General features: G+C 44.2%; 1 protein-coding gene across 1 annotated transcript in view; it reads right to left on the reverse strand.

Annotated features, from left to right (window-relative positions):
• Positions 1–17,161, reverse strand: part of LOC146785768 (phospholipid scramblase 1-like) — a 150,091-nt gene extending 132,930 nt beyond the window's left edge. Inside the window, exons 1-2 of the mRNA XM_085633103.1 lie at positions 16,780–17,161; positions 5,438–5,655 (exon numbers count right to left, since the gene is read on the reverse strand). Of these exons, the coding sequence (XP_085489229.1) occupies positions 5,438–5,655; positions 16,780–17,161 (600 nt within the window). The remainder of the gene's footprint in view (positions 1–5,437; positions 5,656–16,779) is intronic.
• Positions 17,162–23,599: the final 6,438 nt, after the last annotated feature.

A 23,599-nucleotide genomic window follows, 5' to 3' on the forward strand; every position in this document is an offset into this window, starting at 1 on the left:
CATTCATGTTTCGCCACTGTGCGTTACATCGAAGACTCACAAATGGTGATTTTGGAGAGGGCTATCTGCTAGGTAAATGCATGGCAAACACACACAGAGGCAGTAGAGTGATGCAGTGGCAGGACACTATTGAACCAGAATCTGCTTATGCCCCGCAGGTGACAGTGCGTATGCTGTACGTGACTACATCCTCACACCGTACCTGAATCCAGCAACTGCAGGAGAGAGGAGGTACAACAGCGCACACAGAGCCACACGCTGTGCCATTGAGAGGACCTTTGGAATCCTAAAGAGCCGTTTTCGATGCCTCCATAAGAGTGGAGGAGCGCTACAGTACAGCCCTGAGACGTGTTGCGAAATAGTGGTTGCCTGTGCAATGCTACACAACATCGCCACAAAAAAAGGAACCCCAGTGGACCTGACAGACTCTGAATCATCAGATGAGGATGGACCAGCACCACATCGCGCTCCGGCAGGAGGTGCTGGTGCGGCTGCCGGACGCATGAGACGTGATGAGATAACCCAAAACTACTTCCAAGTGAGTAATGATGACACAATGAAACTGATTGGTTAGTTACAGGGATGTTTATTTCTTTCTGATCATGCATTGAGGTATCTAACGTTGTGACTTCAAAGTCCCTGCATGCACATGTTTGTGTCACAGTGCAAAGAATAACAACAGCCACTGAGTCTACATGGACTGTGTTGCGTCACACATGCCCATTAGTCCCTTGTGTCCCTTCACCTCCTACGTGCACGGCCTGGTCCGCCTCGTTGTGTGTGCGCAGTGCCCTCCCTGGAGTCATCCTCCACTCTGCCCTGGCGTGAACTCCGGCGTCTGTCCTGTGGAATTGGGGGAGTGATGCTGCTCCTGCTCGATTGTTCATCGGTGTCTATGGCAGCAAGTGCACCTATGCCACCTGTGGCAGTTGCGCGCATCTGGTCCACCGCATGTGTGACCTGCACCAAGACACTGCCGACATCCTGGCAGCAGTGGGCCATCTCGCGCTGCATGCTGACACATCTTCTGGCCAGCAGGGATGTGGCGGTTGACTGGCGGTTCACAGCCCTGGTGTATAGGTCCAGCCGTGTGTGTAGGCGATGTCTGTCCCACCGCCGGGCTGCCCTGTCCCTCGCTATCTCTCTGCACAGTCCCTCCAATGCAGCAGTCATGCCCATTACTCATTCGCGCAACTCTGTCATGTTGTGGTTATGTGCTACCAGCTGCCTTTGTATTGACCTGATTCCCTTCACTTGCAGGCGCTGCTGCTTGAGCATGCTGCCCTCCAGGCCCGAGAACACCGTGTCCTCTTCACCAGGAACAGTGCTGGTGGACGCCCGTGCCCTGCCTCTCATCACTCTCCCTACTCTTGATTGCTCCGGGGACTGTATTTGGCGCTGTCCTGCACGCTGCCTGTGCACTGGCTGTTGCTCCTCTGCTGTGTCTGGTGCCTGTGCCTCCAACAGTGGTAGTGGTGGGACAATATTGCGGCGCCTGCATGGTGCTGTGTCGCCAGTTGTGGCTTCGCCCTGATCCTTCTGGCCTGCCTCGTGCTCCATCTCAGCTGTTGGCTCACATTCAGCCTCACTATCCTGTGTTGGTGGTGGTGCTGTGGATTAAATGACACACATTAGTACTGTGTCCTGTCTGGTATTTGTCATGCATTACTTTTAGTAAATAAATAAACATGGGCACTATCGGTCTTTTTCTATATCTGCATGATGGAGTCCTTCCCATTCCACCTGTCTGTGTCTCACTGGCACAGTTATCAGTACATGTGACTACGTCTCCCATAATGCATTGCTGTGTGTGCTGTGTGACATTTACTGGAGTTGCAGTCAGGTTGCCTTTTGGGGGATGTGGGTGGTTTGGGGATGTATCAGGGGGTTTTGCCATGCACCTTACCTTGTGTGGTGTCTCTGTGTTACGAGCTGTCCAGGTCAGCCACTCCACTCACACTCTCAGGCTGCAGTGTGCCCTCCACCAGCTCCTCCAGGGGCGTCGGTTTGGTTGCAGTGGAAGGTCCCCCACCGTTTTTTTTGCCTCTGCCAGTCTTGTCGCCACCCTCTCCTTTGACCTCTGCCGCATGTCATACCATCTTTTACGTAGGTCCTCCACACTGCGGTGTGTGACACCAATGGCGTCGACTTTCTCTTGGATGTCACTCCAAATCTTGCGCTTCCTGGCCTCAGGCACTCTCAGGGAACTTTTCCCAAAAAGGAGATCATGGTTGGTGACCACCTCCTGTGTGAGGACCTCCAGCTCCCTGTCACTGAATTTCTGTTTTCTCTTCCTTGCTGGTTCCTCATGCTGCTTTTCACTCCCCTGGGAATCCATTTGTCTGGTTTCCAAATGCAGAGCTGCACTGTTCTCCTCTCCACTCAGGCTCTCAAACAGCTACTTGCTCACTCACAGCTGCTGGCAATCAGCTGCAGCATGGGCAGTCACACTTCCTGGTTGTGATGTCATCATTCTGCACCTGAATTGCAGATTCCAAGATTTGCGATTCCTTAATAGCGTTTTCGCAATTAAGGAATCGCTATTAGGGTAATCGCAATAATATTCTGCGAATTTTTGGTAATCGCTAAATATTCGCAGAATTCTACCTACATTGGACTTTGCGATTCGGAAAATGCGATTCGCGAAAAAACGCAATTTCCGAATCGCAAATTCTGTTCTACCTACATATGGCCCCAGATCACATAAGAACGTAGGAAAACGCCCAAGATGCCCGCAAATTGCCCAAAGATAGCTGAAAAAAGTCATCTCTAGAAAAAGGGCATTGTCAAGAAACCTGGCATTGGTGGGGAGCGGCCCACTGCACGCCATGTGCTGAGACTAAAAGGGTATACATGTGACCCCAGAGCCCGCTGTGATTACCCATAACATCTAATTATAGCACGCCCCCTCTGTACAAATCACCCTGTGCTTGTGTAGGTCAAAACGCATGCACCGCATTCCCTCACAAGGGAAAACAGAATGTCAGACATCTAGCGACACCCATTAACCATTAGTTAAAAAAAGCCAGGCCATCCACAGGCTCATGATCACCACCACTTAACAAAATATATCCTTTTCCATCATGGTGAGGGGGAGAACCGATGACCGATAAGCAAGAATTCAGGCGAACCATGAATAAACACCGTGGTCTCCAAAAAAGTAGACACCCTCATTAGCGGCCTCTTTCCGGTGTCCCAACCAAAATAATATGTTTGAATGTAAGAGCATACCCCTAAAAAGGAAAGGCAGAGTAATCCCCAAGAATGATTGACATTGATACATAAGTATGCAAATGTTTTCTGAAACGTAACCAACAAACAACAGCTCTTATCCAACAGGTCTGCCATCAAGCCATTAAATGTGCGCCACATTTACAATGGCCCACCATCCCTGCCGCAACCTCTTTCATAATCCTATCAAAGACCCAATGGTGCAAGTGCAAGATCTTAAACTTTCATCAAACCTTTATACAGAAATCTCCCGAAATTACCTCTCCATTGACCCTGGTTCAGAAATACATAGTTAGGTAGGCCCTGTGACCTAGGACTGAGGCAACTGATTGACAGATCACAGGATGGTGGCACGTAACAAGGAGGACAAACATGCAAACAGGAAAAACCTAGATTAGCTCCACAGATAGGCTGCAACACCACAATGGTGTGGGGAGATTGGCCCCAATAAAATGCACATAGCCGGTGGGGTGCGTGTTCCCTAAACACCATATAGTTAGATGCTACATGAAGTTAGGAACACTCACCCAATCAGAACACAGCACACACAACACATGCAGTGATCACGCTCTTCCCACGACATCTGGGCATGTTACCCACTGGCCCTCATTGTGACCAGGCAGGGTCGAGGCCCACCTGCCTTTGTCACCAGGTGGAAATAATTTATGGCTCCATCACTAGGCCTACACTCATCATCCCAAAACAAGATCTTTGAATTGTTTTATGATGCTTCAAGAAATGTTTATAAAGACGCTCAAAACTATTGTACTTCAAGACAGTCCTCAGACCCCTACTCTGTAATTGTGCTCACAGCCGTAGTGTTTGATTAAACCAACTGCTCCTTTTTTGCCAAACGCCTCTTGTCTTTGGTTTTTCAAGGTAAATTCAGACTCGAGCAACAGGGGTCTTCTATCTTGCTGCACCCACATACAGGGGAGTACATATACCCAAAACCTTCCTCCCTAAGTGTGTCTAGGGGGCACATGGAGTACACCATCTCCATGTGGTAGCTAGTCAATACAGTTCTTGAGAGCTTCTTTACCTCTTCACCCATGTATTTAATGCAGCACAGGCATAAATGAAAAGTGTTCTTCCCTCATTAGCATGGGGCCTTGCCCCAGACAAGAAAAGGGAATGATCCATTGTAATTGTGCCTGAGCAAAATGTGTACTGTGCGATCCACGTTGTAGAAGAGGCTGTGCAAAAACCTGTGGTCCCTTCTATAATACAACAGTGTCCCAGGATTGCAAGAATTGGGGACACGTGCCCATTGTGCTCCAAGGGCATTTTCTGTAATACAGTAGTTGGTGAACATAAATGACAGCAAAAGCCTATAGAATTACACAAATACCCTATTGAATCATCATGAGATGCACATGTGTGTCTTCTCAATAACTAAGCTGCACGTTAGCAGCAGCCTCTCTCACCCAATAATACTTGTTCCATGGACAAATGTACTACAGAGACAAATGTGTGCCAAGTCTTAAGTTAGGTGTTTTGGCAATTCACAATTATAAAATATATCCAAAGCTATACAGTTTATATGGTTTAACAGTTTGGTACGAGGCAGTGCACAATCCCATACATTCATTGATATAAAACAATTGAGGAAATGGAAGATATGGGGACTATACAGAATGGCTTAGTTGGTGTAACTTGTCAGTGGGGACAGTTTATATGTAGATTTACATGAGTAGAACATTATTTTCTATAATTAGAAGATGATCTAAATGTGACAAGCACCTTTACAAAAAATTATAAGTTTTACTTAGTGTTAACTTGAACCTCGCTGCCAAGACCTGGAACACCCTCCCACTGAGCCTACGACAGACCCAAGACCTGCTGACCTTCAGGAAGCTACTCAAGACCTGGCTGTTCAATCAGTAGCGCCCCCCCAAGCACCTTGAGACCCTCACGGGTATGCAGTGCACTCTACAAATGTTTGATTGATTGATTGATGATCATTAGTTTGGAAGACAAAAGTGAAATTCATGTAGAATGATATATGTGCAATCACTATAATAACATTCTCGATGTTTATATTTTATATGAGGCATTAACAGGAAACTAATGAACTTGAAAGAACAATTTTAGTAACACCTAATCCTACTTACGTCATTACATATTACATATAAATATGATATAATAATCTTTGTATCAAACCTAAATAGAAGCTAGGCAAAAGCAATTGAACACCAATACTTACCTCCTGCATGTAAAAAGGGCAGATACCAGTGGTACACCTGAAAGGTCTGTGAATTCTGATTATTTCACGTTTTTTTGTATCAACAATTTTGATCACAAATGATCGGGCTGATCCACAAAGCATTCGGGTGCAGCACCAATTCTTTTCTGCTGCATAGAAAACCTTTTTTCCTTTATATTTTATTACATATTTGTTGTTTGTTTCAAACCCAGTTAAAGCTGTAGAAGAAAAAAACAGAAGTTAATAGGAAACATGCAACTACGACATAATAGGACTTGCTAGATACAACAACTTTATACAAATATGTGGATAACCTTTAATCAAAAATCGTTCACAGTATTTCATTTATAGCTACTTGTGGCATAGAACACATATGTGTTTTTTGTCTTAGAAGGCTGCATGCTTTAACCTCTTCAGTCGGCTGTTAACTCTGACTTGCCATTTTACTCAACGTAGACATTCACCTAATTCCTCATTTTGAGTATTGTGTTTCTCGATTACGATGCAAATGGGAGTTTGCACTCATAGCTGGATTCTGAGTTTGGAGGTAATTGCAGCACATCGATAATTTTCTTGGGAATATTTAAACAGGAAGTACCTGTTGAAACATACTCATGGACATAGTCAGAAAGAAGTGAAATCTCTTTATTAGTGGGTAGCATTTTATGTTTTACTATTAATGTTTAGATATTACCAACACATGGCTCATGAGTTTAGATGAAAGACAATACAATATGACTTCCATCTTTTTATAGTTATCTTGATGTTTATTTTTCTTTTAAAAGAAGCATGCAAATCAGTGATCAATGAAGATCCAATATTAGAAATGCACATGTTGCATTTTATAATGGCTTTCTGCTGTTTGGCTCATGCTTAATTTTCAGTGTGAACTTCATTCCTTCCATGATGACTTTAATCACTGTTGTTTCTCCAAGGATCAAGCAATAATGGACACATGATGACTGCAGGAAGGCACCACTTTAAACCCTTGTTGATAAGATTATTTTGACTTATAAGAATACCAGTCCTCTTAAAGCTATAGTAGTGTCCAAAATATACTTTGTGTGAGCTTTCAACACAACATGCACATCTAGAGATCTAATGGTAGAATAAGATATCATGTATTGATGTCGCATGCAATGCTTTTCTAGCAAGGGAGAAACTGAAATGTTGATCCCTTAGGAAGCCCAGATTGATTAATTTCTGAAACAAATACAGATGGACAATTGGTCTAAGTGTTGGTAGACATTGGTTCACTTAAACTACTTTAACACCGAAGCATGTGGTGTAGACTCTACACATTGCTTTCAAAACAAATTCAACAGATATACTGACCTCCCTTAACAAATTGTTTTTCTGCAAGATTGCCTTGTAAAATTACACACCTCTCAAATGTACTGCTCATGATACACCACCTTTCAGAATAGAAAGTCAACAAACTATTGAAACAACATACACATTTTATTTTTTATGTAAGTGCATTCAACTTTCAGCAGTTGTGGAGTGACTGAAGGTACTTTTTGCCATTTAATATAGAAGACATCCAGAGTATCTATCATGGTAAGAGCTTGAGGGAAATGGAATAAATAACTTATTGCATGGCCATAAGGGTGTTTATGGATGCAACATGCTGTGTTCTGCATTTATATTGAAAGAAAGGGAAAAATCCTCTAGAGGAGGAGAAAGCTGTAGTTTATGGATCAAGTGTCTCTTACAGTACTAGGTGCACAAAACAAAGAAGTTGGGATATGAAAATAATTTAACGTTTTCATATCCACATCACTAGGGTGCAAAAAACATGCTCTTCTCTGTTGAAGTAGTGGTGATCATTAGAAATAGGATATGCAATGTGGTTCAAAACAATAGACTTTTTAATCCACTCTGTATGATCGCACTCTAATGCAGTGGTAACATTTTTTACACTTTCACCACAAGAGAAATATAAATATGTTTAAGTAGCGGTTAGATGGATAACTAAAAACAAATCTGTTGTAAAGGATAAAGTGCAAATAGCTATTTTAGAACTTTTCTAATTAGCATATTTTGCATTATAACTGGAACTTATAATCCTTGCATTTTTCAAGCCCAGAAGTACTACTAACGTTGTCACATTTGTCCTGATGCTAGACCATCCATACACAATTTAACACATAGAATAATTCACCTACTATAAATTTAAGAGAAGGGGGGTTATACAGGTTATTAAACAGTGGGCAAGTATAAACATTTTAAAAAACAAGCATACAATAGTAATAAATAATTAATATTAAAAGCAATAACAGTTTAAGAAATCATTCAAGTCAATACAAGGTATCCCTGAGATATGTGAAAACATTTCCCTTTGTCTCTCCCTCAAAAGGAAATTTAAAAAAAATATTGACCTCTCTTCCTCTGCACAAACCCAACTGCAATTAAGTATCTGCTTAGACTCTATACTATGTGTGGCAAGGTATCGTTTTTCAAAATCCTTAGTTTATCAAGTTACTTCCTAAAACCAAGGTTATAACATATTTGCCAAATCTGTTTCTTTCTGTAGTTAGTATATGCAGTACAGAAAAATAAGACGTGTGCTATACTTCCTCTGCTTTCAAGGTGCACAAAGTACAGTTAGGGTCACTAGAACCTTGCCTCTTAGAATTCCATCTTGAGGTACATAATTTAATTTGAAGGATGTCAAAACAAAATTTCACGTAAAGTGTTTTAGCTAACTGAGGCTGCACATCATCCAAATAAGGTTCAAAGTATGGAGTAGGCTTAGCAGACAATAATTGAATAGTCAACCTTCCCAACCTAGAGTTTAGCTGTATTGCATTGAGCACGTATTCCCAATAAACCAATTTTGTATGATTTTTAGAATGAACAGTCAAGGATTTTGGGTCATTTAAAAAAGATCCCAGGTCCAGTTTGACAAAGCAGGAGTGAACATGTCAGAACCGAGAGAAGCTAATGGCTTCTCAAGGTCCAATAGTTTACTTAGTCCCTCCCTATAATAGGCACGTTCCAGCGCAGTCCAAATATCCAGCCACAAGAGCAATAGTCTTAAGGCTGCAAGGTGCCTTATTTCTTTAAGATTAATATCTGGGTAGACATGATAGTGATCTTATACATTTGTTCTTTCCCAGAGTGACCTTATCAACATCATCAGCTCCCACAATTCTGCTCTGTTTAAGGCAGCTGCTTGGGTCTTTTGTGTATATACTTCAGGGGCTGCAGAGGTTGCTCTAGATGTTGTCTCCTTAAGTTTCTTCAATATTGCCATGGAGCTATAGGCTAGCACAGCTGTACTTTTATTAATGTGGTGGGACCAAGAGAACTTTGAATCAAGCTTGATAGCCAAGTAATCAAACTTAGATACCCACTCTAATGTCTGCTCATGCAGCACTAGATTCCCTCTGAGTGTCTTATGAGGTCTAATTACCGTAAATGTGTGCTTTGCTTGGGTTAAATTCTAGACCCTTTGCATCACAATAAGCATTATATTTGTCAAGTAATCTCTATAGGCCCTTAGGGGTCTGTGACAAAAAAATTGTGTCATCTGCAAAAGTAATGTAGAGACTGGAACCCCATTGAGCTTCGGGGAGTCATGGTTACACTCATTTAGGGCTTCTATAAAATCATTTACATAGAGCTAGCAGAGCGTAGGCACTAGCATGCAGACCCGTCTCACTCCCCTATTTATGGGAATATGTTCAGTGAACTCATCCCGGGGATCTCAGCGCACTTTGTCAAAATTATCCTGATGCAGCCTTATTATCTGCATTAGACGATCTTCCCCCTTGATTCCTAAGAGACACGATCAAAAGCTTTCCTTCAATGAATGCTATATATGAATGCCTTACCTTCAGCTTTGTGTACTTCCAAACAATGCATAAATGTCTGAACAGCTACTTTATTTAACTAACCTGGGTCTATATCCCACTTGATAGGTTGCAATTATCTTGCTTTACTTGATGCAGTCATTTAGTTTGTTCAAGATCTGTCTGGCATATAAATTTTGTAAGTTGTCTATGAGGCTTATAGGCCTATAGTTGGCTGGATCGTGCTGAATCTCTTTCTTATAGATTGGTATAGCTTGGTACTATTTCTGCTCCTTTCATGTTTCAGGACCCGAGGCACCTAAGGCAATCAGGTTGCATAAGAGATTAATAAAGGGTAACCAAACAGATTTATTGTGCCTCAATAAACCACCTGGAATCTTATCTGGGCCTGGAGCCTTTCTTTCATGTGTGGTGTGGATAGCCAATATTGTCTCATCTAAAGCAAAGTATAGTTTATACGTCATACGATATTTCAATTTGGCAATAATGTTTGTATGGGCAAAGAAAGTGGATCTTCAGACTCTTTGCCCTGGGAGTACACATTTAAAAAGTGTTGAATCTGGGAATCAGGATCTAGGTAATGATCAGTTTGATATTATTGATCCTTATTCCCATGAGCTATTATGTCCTAGAAAGTTGCAGTATCCCTGCCTTTAGAAGCGCTGATCAGTTTACTCCAGTTAGCGTCATCCCAACTCCTTTTTGCAAGGATTACTATTTTCATGTAGTTGGCCCTTGGCCCTTGAATAGAGAAAATACATTTAGACTTTATGGTCTCAATTAGTATCTTTTTGGCTATTCAACAATCCTTTACATTACAAGGATTGGACAAGGCTGCCTTGCTTGCCCCTCGTTCTATATCTAAGGGAGATTTTTTAGTTAAGCGAGGTCTCAAATTTTCCACTAAAGAATGATGTATATCAGCAATGAGTATGTCTAAGGGCAGGCAATCAACAAATGGAGCTAAAATGTCAGAGAAGGTTTTATAGATCTTAGTCATAGTTTCAAGATTCACCCAAAATAATGGCCACTTAATCGATCTGTGATTGTTCCGAATATGTTATGAGATTGATAGTGGATCTGTAGATTGAGTAGATTGATTCTGCCTCTCAGCAAGGATTCATGACATCTCTAAATGTAGGGGAAATTGATCCCTATCCTCCCTTGTGTCTATCTTAAAGTTCACCATTCTGGCCCAGAGAGAGACACTCATAAGTACATAATCAGTTTTTGAATGGGAATTGCCTCTTTTAAATGTAAAAGAGCTAGGGTTATCAGATTTGGACCTGCCATTGCATGCCCGCAACCCATGTTTGATTGTAAAATGGGCCATTTGTGTAGCAACCCCAGTACCTGGGACTGAGGTGATGCTATCAAGACAAGAAATAATGCAACATAATTTCCTCTTCCTTTGTGACTGAGTTCAAGCCAGTTATAGGCTCAAACATGCTATTGAAGTCCCGTCCTAAGATGACCGAGCCCCTTGAACCTATTAATGGGGACCCTTTACTACTCTTCCTTGATCGAATATAAATGTTGAGGAGATATAACCGTAGGCTGTTCTGCGTATTTACTATTAATCCTAAAATATCGGGAGAATCACTTCTCAGAGTATCAATACAATTGTTGAGTCAAATTTTAGCCAAAAGGACAAGTCCCATCGGTGGATGACCAATTGATGAGGGGATAGCACTAACAGAGAATGTTTTATACCCTGGCTTATAAGGAGGTTCTAGTAGTCAGATTTCCTAAAACAAACAAAAGTAAAACCGCTCCACATACTCTTGCCAATCTGGATCTATCAATTTATCTCTCAAACCTGCTATTTTCCATAACACCAGATGTCCTAAATTTCTCATAGTTGAAAAAAACACTACTGCTAACGTTAAAATGTATGTGTGTATTTTATTATAAAAATATGCTTTCAAATTAAAAAATATCATTCCACCTGCATTAAAGTTCTGCACACAGTGGAAACACTGCAGAGATTTTTTGGATCAATGGCAGTGGCAATCTAATAAAGAATGAACTAATGGGAAATGGTGAGCTATAAATCTTGGCCAGAAAACATAACACAAATCTTAAATTGTGTGTCAACAAAACATTTCGTTAATTGGTTTTCTAGTATGTATTAACCCATCATAATTTAAGTTTCAGTAAATTCAGTGCTATTCAAATTGTACACCATGTTTCTGGTTCACATGCTGGCTAGTTCCCAGATATAACTGGTTGTTACTCTCACATTCCAGTAGAGAAAGTACCTCACCACTCTCCCTGCTAAAGTGCTGAAGGTGAGAGCAAACTCCTGGCGACCCTACAGGACAAGGAACCACCCAGATACAAAAATAATAATGCACTCTTTAAGCCAGTTGTTTTGCATTGTTTATTTTTAAGCATGGCATGCAGGAAACCATGCCAGACCAACTGGAAAATGACCGATGGCAGGTAGGTATTACCAACACATGCCCAGATGGGTAACAAATGTCTCATATTCTGATCATGTGCCTTGTATTTACCTTATAAGGCAGGTATTCCTATCAAGTCAGCAAACACGCACACACACACACACTCACACAAACACACACACAATGCACATTTGGTGAAATCTATCAAAACAATAATGTCAATGTGCACAGTTTCAACATGTCTGTTTCAGAAAGGTAACTTAAACTTCTGAGAAAATATACACTTTTGAGTGCGTTTACCACTTTCTGGTTAATACAAACTGCACATTTTTACTAACGTACACTTAAGTAGTATGTCCAGAACTACACATAGTCAATCACTGGTATTGCAACACACTTCCATAGAACATAATGGAGGTAGGGACTTGCTACAAAAGTCTACAGGCCTGATTCTCAAGTTAAACTTACAATTTTGTTTAAGTTATCTTTTTTTTTTTGGTATTCACATACTCCAATTCAAATGTTACTAATAGTAATTTTATGACTGCAAAGACTCCACACTTGTGGTGGACACTCTGCATATAAAAAGATAGGCCTGCCGTATCTGTTTATATGCGGAGTTCTCCACCCCGACAGTGGAAGGTCCACATGTGCAAAGTTACAATAAGTAAAATTAGACTTGTAGTTTGTGAATGCCACAAAATTGTAAGTTTACTTTTGTGACTCATGTCACAAGTAACTACAAAAGGGTGCTTTGTGAATAACGAAAGGAAGTAAACTTACTCAATTAATCAATGTTTTATGTTATAAGTTAATTAAAAACATCACAATATTACCCGGTACATTGATATCATATAACACAAAACTCAGTTGATCATACTTTACTTAGTAGATCCCTTTTTCAGTTGCTTCTGTCTATTTTAATATAAAGTGTAGTCTGACATTTCTAAAAATATGATATAAAGTGCTAAGCATTCTATCGTCAATCTTAATCAGAGTGAGTAAGTGCAATTTGCATGCATTTTATAAAAGTCTGTGCTTGGTTCTAAAAACAGCCTGGAAATCCGACAATTTCTGATACTTTTCGAGGGATGTGTGGTTGTGGCAGTATCTTTCTGCCGAGTGTGTCCAGAGTGTAGATAGGCCTGACCTTCAGATGCCAGATTTCTTTCAATTCTAAACTATTTGTGTAAAAGCTATTTCTAAGGTGTCAGCATTGAAAGACTTTAAGTTTTAAAATTACATTTTGTATAGCTAAACCAGCCTGGGTACCCCACTATTTGTGTTATATTCAAGATCGTCAGGCGCTGTTAAATAGTTTTCCGTGCAATGTCAAAAATTTCAGCAGTTTACAGTTAATCTTCGGGTCCGTGAGATCGAGGCTCTTGATTATAGCTGTCCGCATGGTTGGATCCCCCATTCATTGAATATAGATTTCAGCACTAATTTACGGGGTTCCTTTAATGCCGGGCATACAGGGCCGGCTTTAGTGCTGGTGGCACCCTGTGCGACACTGTTTGTTGGCGCCCCCCAATGACCACCTCCACCACGGATTCTCTCACTAGCACCCTTTAACAGTGACCAAGTCTCCATAACCACACTCTCTCAGATGCATTGAATTAGTTATATAGCACCACTCATATAAGTGTAGGGTGTCCGAGCACTTTGCATCACACACACATTACACAGAGACAATCAATCATACCTGTGTAAATCAGTGTATAGGAAATGTTACATAAGCCAAAGGACTTAAAGAGTAGGAGTCACATGTCATCCATGCTGGTAGGCAGTATAGTTTACGAGTGCTTGGTGTGGAGAAGCCCAAACTCAGATTTGAAAAAGAAACAGCATAGTTGGGAGTTTTCTTTAATAATAAGAATTGATTTCTAGCCAAATTAACACTTTGTGCAACATTAATCAATGCTCTAATAATGTATACTTTGCAGTGTGTATGCAGTTCAAAGATGAAAGTTAATAGCTCTATTCTATATTAGGACTTTAAGTTATAAATTGCAAGTAACAAAAGGATGCCTCTTTTGAATGCAGGAATCTGCTGACCTGTTTACATCATATGCACTCTGTAATCTACTTGGCACACGTTCTTTGCAGCAGGCGTATTAACCCTCTGCACTAACTTCACCGAAGTGAAAACCTCAACTATACAAAATGCTGTTCTCTCTCCAGGAAGATAATTAATCACACAGTTATCTTGACATTTATGTGAGGCCTGGTAATTGCCGGGGGGAAAGAAACGCTGCAGCAGGTGTTTCAAAAGCATAATTAACTTTCAAACACGGTGCCCCCAGAAAGCCAGCACCCGATGCGGTGGCACCGGTCGCACCGCCCTAAAGCCGGCCCTGCGGGCATATGCAGAACAGGTGTATAAGATCTTCCTTTGGAGCACAGCATAGTCTGCATGATTTTAGGCCTTTGTATCTCCATACAGGTTGGTCAGCCAAGGATGGCAATGTTCCTATTTGAAATGCAATAAGCTTTCTTTTTAAATGGGCTGGATATGTCGTGTTAAGATATTCTGTCGGTTTTAAACTGCTGTAGGATTGTACTACCATCCAGGCATGTGTCACAGGTGAGTTTTTACTTGTCTTCAATAAAGGAATTTAATTTAGCTACTTTGTTGATGGCACAGAAAATGTAAGGTGTGGTAAGTTCAAGTGCCATAGGTCAGTGGTGTTAGTTTCTTGCAATGATGCCTGCAGGTATTTACTGTAGATTGAGTGTGTATCATTCACCAAAGACTGCCATAATGCACTGGCTAGTGGGCTGGTTTGATTCATCTGTATTTTGTGGCATGCTTAATTGTGAGGTCTCTTCCTGCCATATTTTGTTGCATTAGGCCGATTTCCAGTTATACTTGCACTGGAGAGGCGCTCTGAGGAAGTCCAAAAACTCACTTGTAGATGTTTGTTTTGTAGTTTGTCCAGAGTTGTGGCGTCCATTCCGTGCATGACTGCCCTTGCAAACGCAAGTGTTGGAAGTAATTTTGCAGTGATAATGGCTAATAGAAGTTTGAAAGAAGGGCCATCCAACTTTGTTGAGAGTGCACAGAAGGCGTGGGTCAAAGCCTTACTTTTCTTCACCATATATTGTTTGTGCAAGAGGAAATTCAACCTTTTGTCTATGTTAAAGCCCAGGTATTTGTAGCTGCTGACTTCCTCTAGAGTTATGTCTTTTTTTTTTTTAAACTGCTTTTTATTAAACAAACGTCAGTGCTGGCACATAGCATTACTACATTCGCTGATTGATAATACATATATGGCATCAAACATTACATTTCTGCGATACATTGTCTTTAGTTAGTTCACAGATCATTCCAAGGGGATTCCCCCCGAGTGAACCCTAGTCTCCCTCCCCCTCCCAGCTAGGTGACCTGGCTTCCCTCATGTGCCCCTATATACCTACGTAGTGCATGTCCCAGTTGTAGGTAACAATACTGTTCCGACTCCGCTAGCCGATACTCTCTTTGCAGGTCAGAGAACGGTTTCAGGGCCTGTCCCCGCCATACATCACCCAGACATACTATGTCTGTCAGTTTCCATTTACTGAAACCCTGTAGTTCCCCTACTTCTAGAAGCATGTCACTATCCCACAAGGGAGTCTGGTCCATCCGTCTGTTAGCCCATCCGAGGAATCTGTTGGTCTTCATCCACACATCTATTACGGTCTTTGTATGCGGCGGCATACGTTTGTGTACGTCACGTGCAAACGGTGCACCCAAGTATCCTCTGGCCCCCATTGCCCAATGGTCCACACAGTATGCCGGGTCGTTCCTGTCCGTAAATACCCAGTCATTAATTACCATTAATTACCATTAGCTGCGATGCCCAATAGTACTTTCGGACGTCTGGTATTGCCACACCACCGTCCTACACACCTCTTTGTAACTTGACTACTCCGATCCTTGAACCCCCTCTATCCCACAACAATGTCCTTAGCACCCCATCCACTTCTCTGAAAAAATTGTCCGGTACTGGACACGGGGTGTTCTGTAGAATATACAACGTCTGGGGTAGTGACATCATTTTGAAGAGAACTGCTCTCCCCATAAGGCATATTGGCAGTGTTCTCCAGTGGGCAACGTCCCTCTTCAATCGGTCAAGCTGTGGTTGTAGGTTCCCTGCCAGAAATTCAGCATCTGTTTTAGCTATCTGTATACCCAGGTACTTAACACTTTCTCTACCTTGGAGATTGGTGTCTGCACCAAGTACAGGTGGTGGTCCATTTGATAACATACATAGGAGACATTTACCCCAATTAATATGGTATCCTGAGTATCCCCTGAATAATTTAAACATTTGTAGCAGTCGGTTCACTGTGAATTGTGGCTTGTCGCATACAGGAGGACATCGTCAGCGTATAACAAAATTCTCTCTTCCCACTGGTACCCCCATAAATGCCAGAGACCACTGGGTCCCTTCTCACCCACGCTGCCAACGGTTCCAACGTATCAGGGAGAGAGGGCACCCCTGCCTCTTTCCCTTATAAACCACAAATGGGCGAGACATCGACCGGTTCACTCGGACTATTTCCAGTGGAGCTGTATATAACAGTTTAATCCAAGACTGGAATTGAGGGCCAAACCCGAACCGCTTCAGGACCTCAAATAGGTAATGCCATTCAATACTGTCGAACGCCATGCGAGCGTCGAGAGATAATGGCGCCGCTTCCACCCCTGGATTAGTTCGTACTAAATGCATTAGCCCATATAAACATCTAAGGTTGAGACTAGTGCTCCGACGAGGCATAAAGCCAGACTGATCTTGGTGTTTCAAGGTCGTGATTGGTTCTAAAAGTCGGTTAAACAACAACTTAGCGAGTATTTTCACCTCCATGTTCAACAAGGAGATCGGCCAATACGAGCCGCATTGCTCCGCTGGTTTGTCCGCTTTAGGAATAACTATGATGGTTGCAGTTCACTGATCTATCGGTAGGCACCCCTTGTCCCTCGCCTCAATAAACATTTCCCGTAGGAATGAAGTCACTATACTCGCTGTGCATTTAAAAAGTTCCACTGGCAGTCCATTTGGTCAGGGCGCCTTCCCTGCCTGTAAGTCCTGGATAGCACCTATTATTTCTTTTCCGGTAATGTCCCCCTCAATACTTTCCATATCTTCAGCCGAGAACTCCTGGAGTCTAATTTCAGCCAACAATTCATTGCAGTCCAACCCTGTCCTACCGGATGTGGACGTATATGTCTCCTCATAGTAGTCCGCAAAGACTCGCGCCATGTCCTCCCTTTTTGTAAACGTGTTCCCGAGTCCGTCCCGTATTTCTCCGACCCAGCTCCTGTCTCTGTCTCTCTTTTCGAACAAGACAATCATTTTATTAGCTTTGTCTCCCAGATCATACACTCGTCGCTGTGAGGCCAGCGCTGCCGACCTTGCAGCGTTACTCGCTAGATCTTGTAATTCCTGTGTCTTGAGGTCTAGACGGTGCGCTTTTTCCTGATATGTTCTCCGTCCCTCTAGAAAGCTTGCCTCCATCTCAACCACTGCCGCCTCCAAATTATCTCACTGCAGTCTCTTTTCTTTACTATTCCCACCTATACAGGCCTGGACATATCCTCTCATAACTGGTTTGAAGGCCTCCCACAGAATGCAGACCTCCCCCACTGTCCCCTTATTTTCCGGAAAGTAAATCTGTGCTTGGTCCCTGACATTTTGGTCATTGTCCTTGTTTTTGAAGGACCATGCTTTCAGTCTTGGTGGAAGAGTGTGTGTCCAAGTCAGTCCCCTCACCCTCACTTCCACTGGAGAATAGTCTGAGATACCTTGCGGGCCAATACGGGCATCTACAAACCAGGCTTCACTCCCTCTGTCCATCAGTATGTGGTCTAGGCGGGAACAACTATGGTATGCCACCAAATAGAAGGTATATTGGCGAGTGTCTGGATTGTGTAGCCGCCAGAGACCCGTCAATCCCATAGCTTCCGCAAATGCTTGAAGTGGTTCCACTCCTCTCTCTCTTGTTGATGCGGTTTCTCTATCCAATCCCGGTTTCTCTATCCAATCCCGGGCCAATAGTAGAGTTCATGTCATCTCCCAACACCAGTAACCCGGCCGGGAGATCGACCAGTAGGGTCCCCAACGAAGCATATGCCTCAGGTTGCATTACCGTAGGGACGTAACTGTTATGTTATGTTATGTTATTTTTATTTGTACCGCGCACAGCTGCCCCAGCAAAGGGGCGTCCTGGCGCTTTGAGAAGGTGAACACAACACAGCACTAAAAGCAGACAAAAGGAGACGAGAGAAAACAGATAAACTAAACAAATAAAAAGGTCTTGATAGCCCGTCTAAACTGAAGGAGCTCATCGATGGCCCGGATTTGTGGAGGAAGAGAATTCCACCAGCTCGCTGCCAGGACTCGAAAGGAGCGGCCACCAATTCTGCTCAACTTAAAAAGCGGGACCACTGCTAAGTTCTGGCCTAGCGATCTAAGAGTGCGAGAGGGGACATAGGGGATCAGCAATTTCTCCAAGATTTGTGGGGGAGTACCCTTTAGGATTTTAAATGCAAAGCAGAGAACCTTAAATCTAATCCTCTGCTGCACAGGGAGCCAGTGGAGAGAGCGCAGAGTATTGGACACCGAGCATCGCCTAGGCAGACCTGTCACCAGTCGGGCCGCAGCGTTTTGAACCCGCTGGAGCCGCAGAAATTCTGACTGGTTTATCCCCGCCAGTAGGGAGCTGGCATAGTCCAGCCTGGACAGCACTGATGCTTGGACCACCAGCTGTCTTGTGGGTGCATCAAAGAATTTGAGGATGGGTCGAAGTCCTCTGATGATGCCATAGCAAGAAGCCGCCACCTTCTTGGTATGACAGATGAAAGTCAGAGAAGGATCAAGCCACACCCCCAAGTTTTTTATCCCTGCCGCTGGGAGGGGAGTCACACCCAACTCCGAAGGCCACCATTTGTCATCCCACAAAGCCACCTGTTTACCAACCACCATAATCTCCGTCTTCTTGGTGTTTAACTGGAGACAGTTGGAATTCATCCAGTTAGCCACTTCCCGCAGACCATCACAGAACCTGGGAGCCTCCAGGTCTGAGTCCCCACTCAGTGTGACCGCCAGCTGCGTGTCATCTGCGTAAGAGACCATGGTCAGGCCCCACCGCTTGACGACCGCAGCCAACGGTCTCACATACAGATTGAAAAGGGTGGGACTCAGTGAAGACCCCTGTGGGACTCCCTGGTCTAGCGGGTAGGATAACGACTTACCGGGCGAGATCGCCACCTGAAATGACCTATCCGTAAGGAAGGAACGAAACCAGTGCAAGGCGGAGCCAGAAACGCCCACCTCCTCAAGACGCCGAATCAGAATCCCGTGCGAGACCGTGTCGAAGGCGGCACTAAGATCTAATAACAGTAGTGCCGCCGTCCGACCGGAATCCAGCACGGAATGCAGATGCTCGACCATCGAGAGAAGGGCCGTCTCCGTGCTGTGACCCGCACGGAACCCGTTCTGGGTAGGGTCGAGAATGTTAAGCCTACCAAGATGGTCTGTAAGAGTGGCATTCACATGGGCCTCCGCTATTTTCGTGGCCCAAGGGAGAAGGGAGATAGGGCGGTAGCTTTCAGGTTTAAGGGGGTTAAGGGTCGCCTTCTTCAGAATTGGCGTGACTACTGCCTGCTTCCATCTAACGGGAACCACTCCAGAAGAGAGAGACAGGTTGATCAAGGACAGCACCGGGGTACGGCAAACCGGTGCCAGGGTCTTGAGTTGGGCCAGTTTCAGCGGGTCTGCCGGAGATCCAGACTTGATTTTGGCGCTGAGAAAGTCAAACACCTCCAGAGATAAGGGGGGTAAGATGGAAAGACATTCCCCCTCACCTAAGGTGCGACCAACCTGCTCTAGCATCAGGGAACCCGTTGGGAAAGTCCGATAGATGGCTTGCACTTTTTCATGGAAGAAAGAGGCCAAACCCTCACAATGTGAGTCCGAGCATATTTCCACTGCAGTTGCTCTCTTCGCCATCAAGTCCTTTAATACTTTAAAAATAAGTTTCGATGGATTGGCAGAGTTCTGAAACTGTTGAGCATAGAAGGAAGCGCGAGTTTGACACACTGCCCTGTGATAAATCTTGACCTTGGCCAGATAACATATTTTCAGATCTGGGTCGTACGACTTCCTCCATAATCTTTCGGCCTGTCTACAGGCCCTCTTAAGAGATGCCAAGGAAGTGTCATACCAAGGGCTTGGCTCCTTCCGGTGACACTTGGACCAACACATAGGAATCAGAGAATCGAGGGCACCAGATATCCACTCACAGAAGGAGTCGTATCCACAATCGACCTCGGTGAGCGGACCTAAAGGAACCTTCTCGAGCTGATGGTAAAAATCCTCCAGTCTTAATTTGTTCCAGTGTCGTTTAAGAACAAGTCTATCCTGAGATAGAAAAGGAGAGTCAGACAAAGAGCATGCCGTTTTCACCAGCATGTGGTCTGTCCAGACCAACTGGGAGGAACCAAGAACTCTGAGTCCTTCTAGATTTGTGAAGAACGGGTCAAGAATATGACCACCTTTATGTGTGGGGAAAGTAATCATCTGCGAGAGCTGTAAAGCCTCAAGATCCGCCAGAAAGCTCCTAATAGAGGGTAAAGAAGGGCAGTCCAAATGGAGATTAAGATCTCCCACAACATTAAAATTTGTGCATCCTAGTGCCTCTATGCTAATATACTCAGGAAGAGCAGCCCTAAAAACAGAGTCACAGCCCGGAGGCCGGTAAATTAATAGCCCAGAGAAGGTAAACTGGTGACTAAACGCTATTTTAAATAGGGCAACCTCACACCCCAAAAGTTCAGCGGCTTTCCACTCGCAGGGATAACACCGTTTGGTGGCCATCGCAATACCTCCACCTCTAGTCGTCCGATTTAAAGTGAAAATAGCATACTCTGGGGGAAAGGCTAGGTTAATTATCGAGGAGTCAGAGTCCTGGAGCCACGTTTCCGTCAGAAAAAGCACATCCGGCGAACCATCAATAAGAAGGTCGTAAACCTCCTGATGGTGCTTTACCACAGATCTGACGTTTAAGCTCCAGATACTCAGGTCCCGTTGTCCTATCCTCTTTATAACAGGCCCCAAGAAGCGTATAAGAGAGGGGGGTTCCAATGACCAAGCACCACACCTACAATGATATGGGCCACACAGCGGGACTACAGGCGAAAACTCACAGCGTGTACATTGGTCCCGAAGGGCCAATAGATCGGCCCTACTATAAGTTCTCAAAGGTATAGTTATGATGGCCAGGTCCAGAGTTCTGCCGCGCTTCCTTAGCGCGGACGGGCGCAGACGGGCAGGACTCTGGCACGACTCAGGCACAGCGAAGGCACGCCCACTGCACGTAACCGCTGCGCGTTGGAGGGAGCTTTAAATAGGCGTCCCTCCACTCAGCCGGAGCGCTAGACCGCTCGTCAGCAACACCCACCCAGAGTGACCACCACTCCAAGATGGCACCCAAAGTGACCACCACTCCAAGATGGCGCCCAAAGTGACCACCACTCCAAGATGGTGCCCAAAGCCAATCCCACCCCAGAGACCGGACCCGCCAAAACAGCGGGGAAGGAACCGATTAGAGTGCAGTTGAGGGGGTTACAATAAATCCTATTAAAATCAGGGCAAAATACAACTAAGAAAAACACAAATAGTTATAAGGGTAGCTTTAAAAATGATAGCGCGGTATTGAGGCGCATAGCGCGATGCAAAGCGCGAGTACCTTCTCAGGGCAGTCCACAGGGCAGGTCGCCTTAAATAGGCGTCCCTACACTCAGCCGGAGCGCTAGACCGCTCGTCAGCAACACCCACCCAGAGTGACCACCACTCCAAGATGGCGCCCAAAGTGACCACCACTCCAACTGGAGACAAGATTAATAATTTGTCCCTCCCATTTCCCTGTGAGGGCCATCAACCTTCCCATGGGGTCATGCCAGATCTTGTCCACTACTAATGGGAGACTCAACTTCACCAGTATTCCTACTCCTCTAGATCTGGTCGTATATCCAGTATGGGCGACTAGTTTGTATCCGTACCAATCTAGTGCTCGGTATCTATGACCTTTCAGATGTGTTTACTGAAGCAACACTATGCCCGGGGAATGTCAATGTAAATATTGTAGCGCTATCTTATGTTTAATGCGACACCCCAGACCATTCACATTCCATGACATAATTTTAAGGCTGGTGGACCCCTATTGTTCCCCTGATGACCCACTTGTGTGTTATGTCCCTCGACCTGTGATAGCACTGTCCCCACTGTTGCCATAGCAGTAGTAATGCCCCCCTCTCCGCATATACTTGATGTGTTTCCCTTAAACACTGACTTTGCAATTTTAAAAAACAAACATTATTATAATCAAAAAGTAAGAAACTTAACATTCCCCCAGTGTAGTTAACCCCCTCCCTGCTACCCTGCTGGTGGGTATAACAACTCCCACCTCTCCAACTCACAGAGTGCCTGTCGTCTCCAAGTAAATACCTAAAATGAGGTTGGTTGGTGCCAAATTGTGGGAGCCCCCCCCGAGACCCCATCCACCCTTTGTCATGAGGATGACTGTTACATTCGCGTAGCAACAGAAAATCTCTGAAATTGTACCCAGTGCACTTGAGTTAGTGAATCTGAATTTGCACCACCTCCCCTTTCCTCCCCACCACCCCCCTCATTATATAAACTGGTTTTCAGTGTTCTTGGTGCGGCCTCGCCCTGAAGTCCCAGTGTCCAGACCCGTCGTCCATTGTATTCCATGCCACCGTCTGCATTGTTTTACTCGGTGTTCTCTCTCACTGTCTTGATTTGCTCCTGTCTTCTCCCTCATTGTGATTTCGGACCCACATTGCGCCATCTCTCTAGCCACTCCCATGCATCCTCCGGAGAGCTGAAATACCATGTTTTCCCTTCAGCCTCCACTCTCACCTTTGCTGGAAACATCATAGAGTACCTGAGTTCTTTAGCCCGAAGTTCCCTCTTCACTGCTTCGAACGCACGTCGTTGCCGTTGGACGTTTAATGTGAAATCGGGAAATAATCGTATCACAGCGTTTTCATGTCTTAGGTCTCCATGTTGACGTGCTGTCTGCAGGACTGTATCCCTGTTGTGGAAATTAGGGATCCTGGCAATGATTGTTCTTGGCGGGGTGCCAGGTTTAGGCTTGGGGACGGGCTCCCTATGCGCGCGTTCAATAGTAAAATAGGTGGAGATAAGCTTTGGTTTTAGCTGATTCAAGATCAAGTCTTCCAGAAAGAGGTCAATGCTGGGTCCCTCCATGCCTTCCGGCACTCCCACCACCCTTATGTTGTTCCTACCTGCCCACCCTTCCTGATTTTCCAGCTTAGCGGCCATGATGTCTTGCTGTTTTGTGAGGGCCTGAACCTGTTCCTCCAAGCTCTTTGTGTCTGCAGTTGTCACTTCCTTTTCGTTAGCTGCCACTTTGTCCGACATTTTCCGTAGGTCTGCTCTCAGTAGATCAGAGGTCTTCAAACTGTGGGGCGCGACCCACAGGGGGGGCATGGAAACACCTCAGGGGGGGCGCAAGCTTCACAGAAAGAATTCCCCTTTACCTCATTCATTCTGACGTGTGAAGCACGTTTACTGCAGTTTATTTTTGGGAATCATGGACATCGCAAACAGGACTCTCTGATTGGAGGCAGCAGTCAGAGCAAATAATAACTATGTGGAGGCATCAACTTTGACATTTCTTTAATCCAAAACACAGCAGCATGAATACAGCGAACAGGTAGGACGAATCCTGGCGATTAGAACCCGGCAGGCAGCTACTCAGGGGCAGATAACAGAAATGATTACTGAGGCAGGAGGATTAGCAAAAACACCAAAGGAAGTCTGCTCTGTATTTCAGAACTTTTATAAGAAACTGTATAGCAAGGATAATGGAGAACCAGATGCAGTGGAAATTGAGGGATATTTAGAGTC

The sequence above is a fragment of the Triturus cristatus genome, chromosome 11 (genome assembly GCF_964204655.1).
Source record: "Triturus cristatus chromosome 11, aTriCri1.1, whole genome shotgun sequence".
Classification (NCBI taxonomy): Eukaryota; Metazoa; Chordata; class Amphibia; order Caudata; family Salamandridae; genus Triturus; species Triturus cristatus.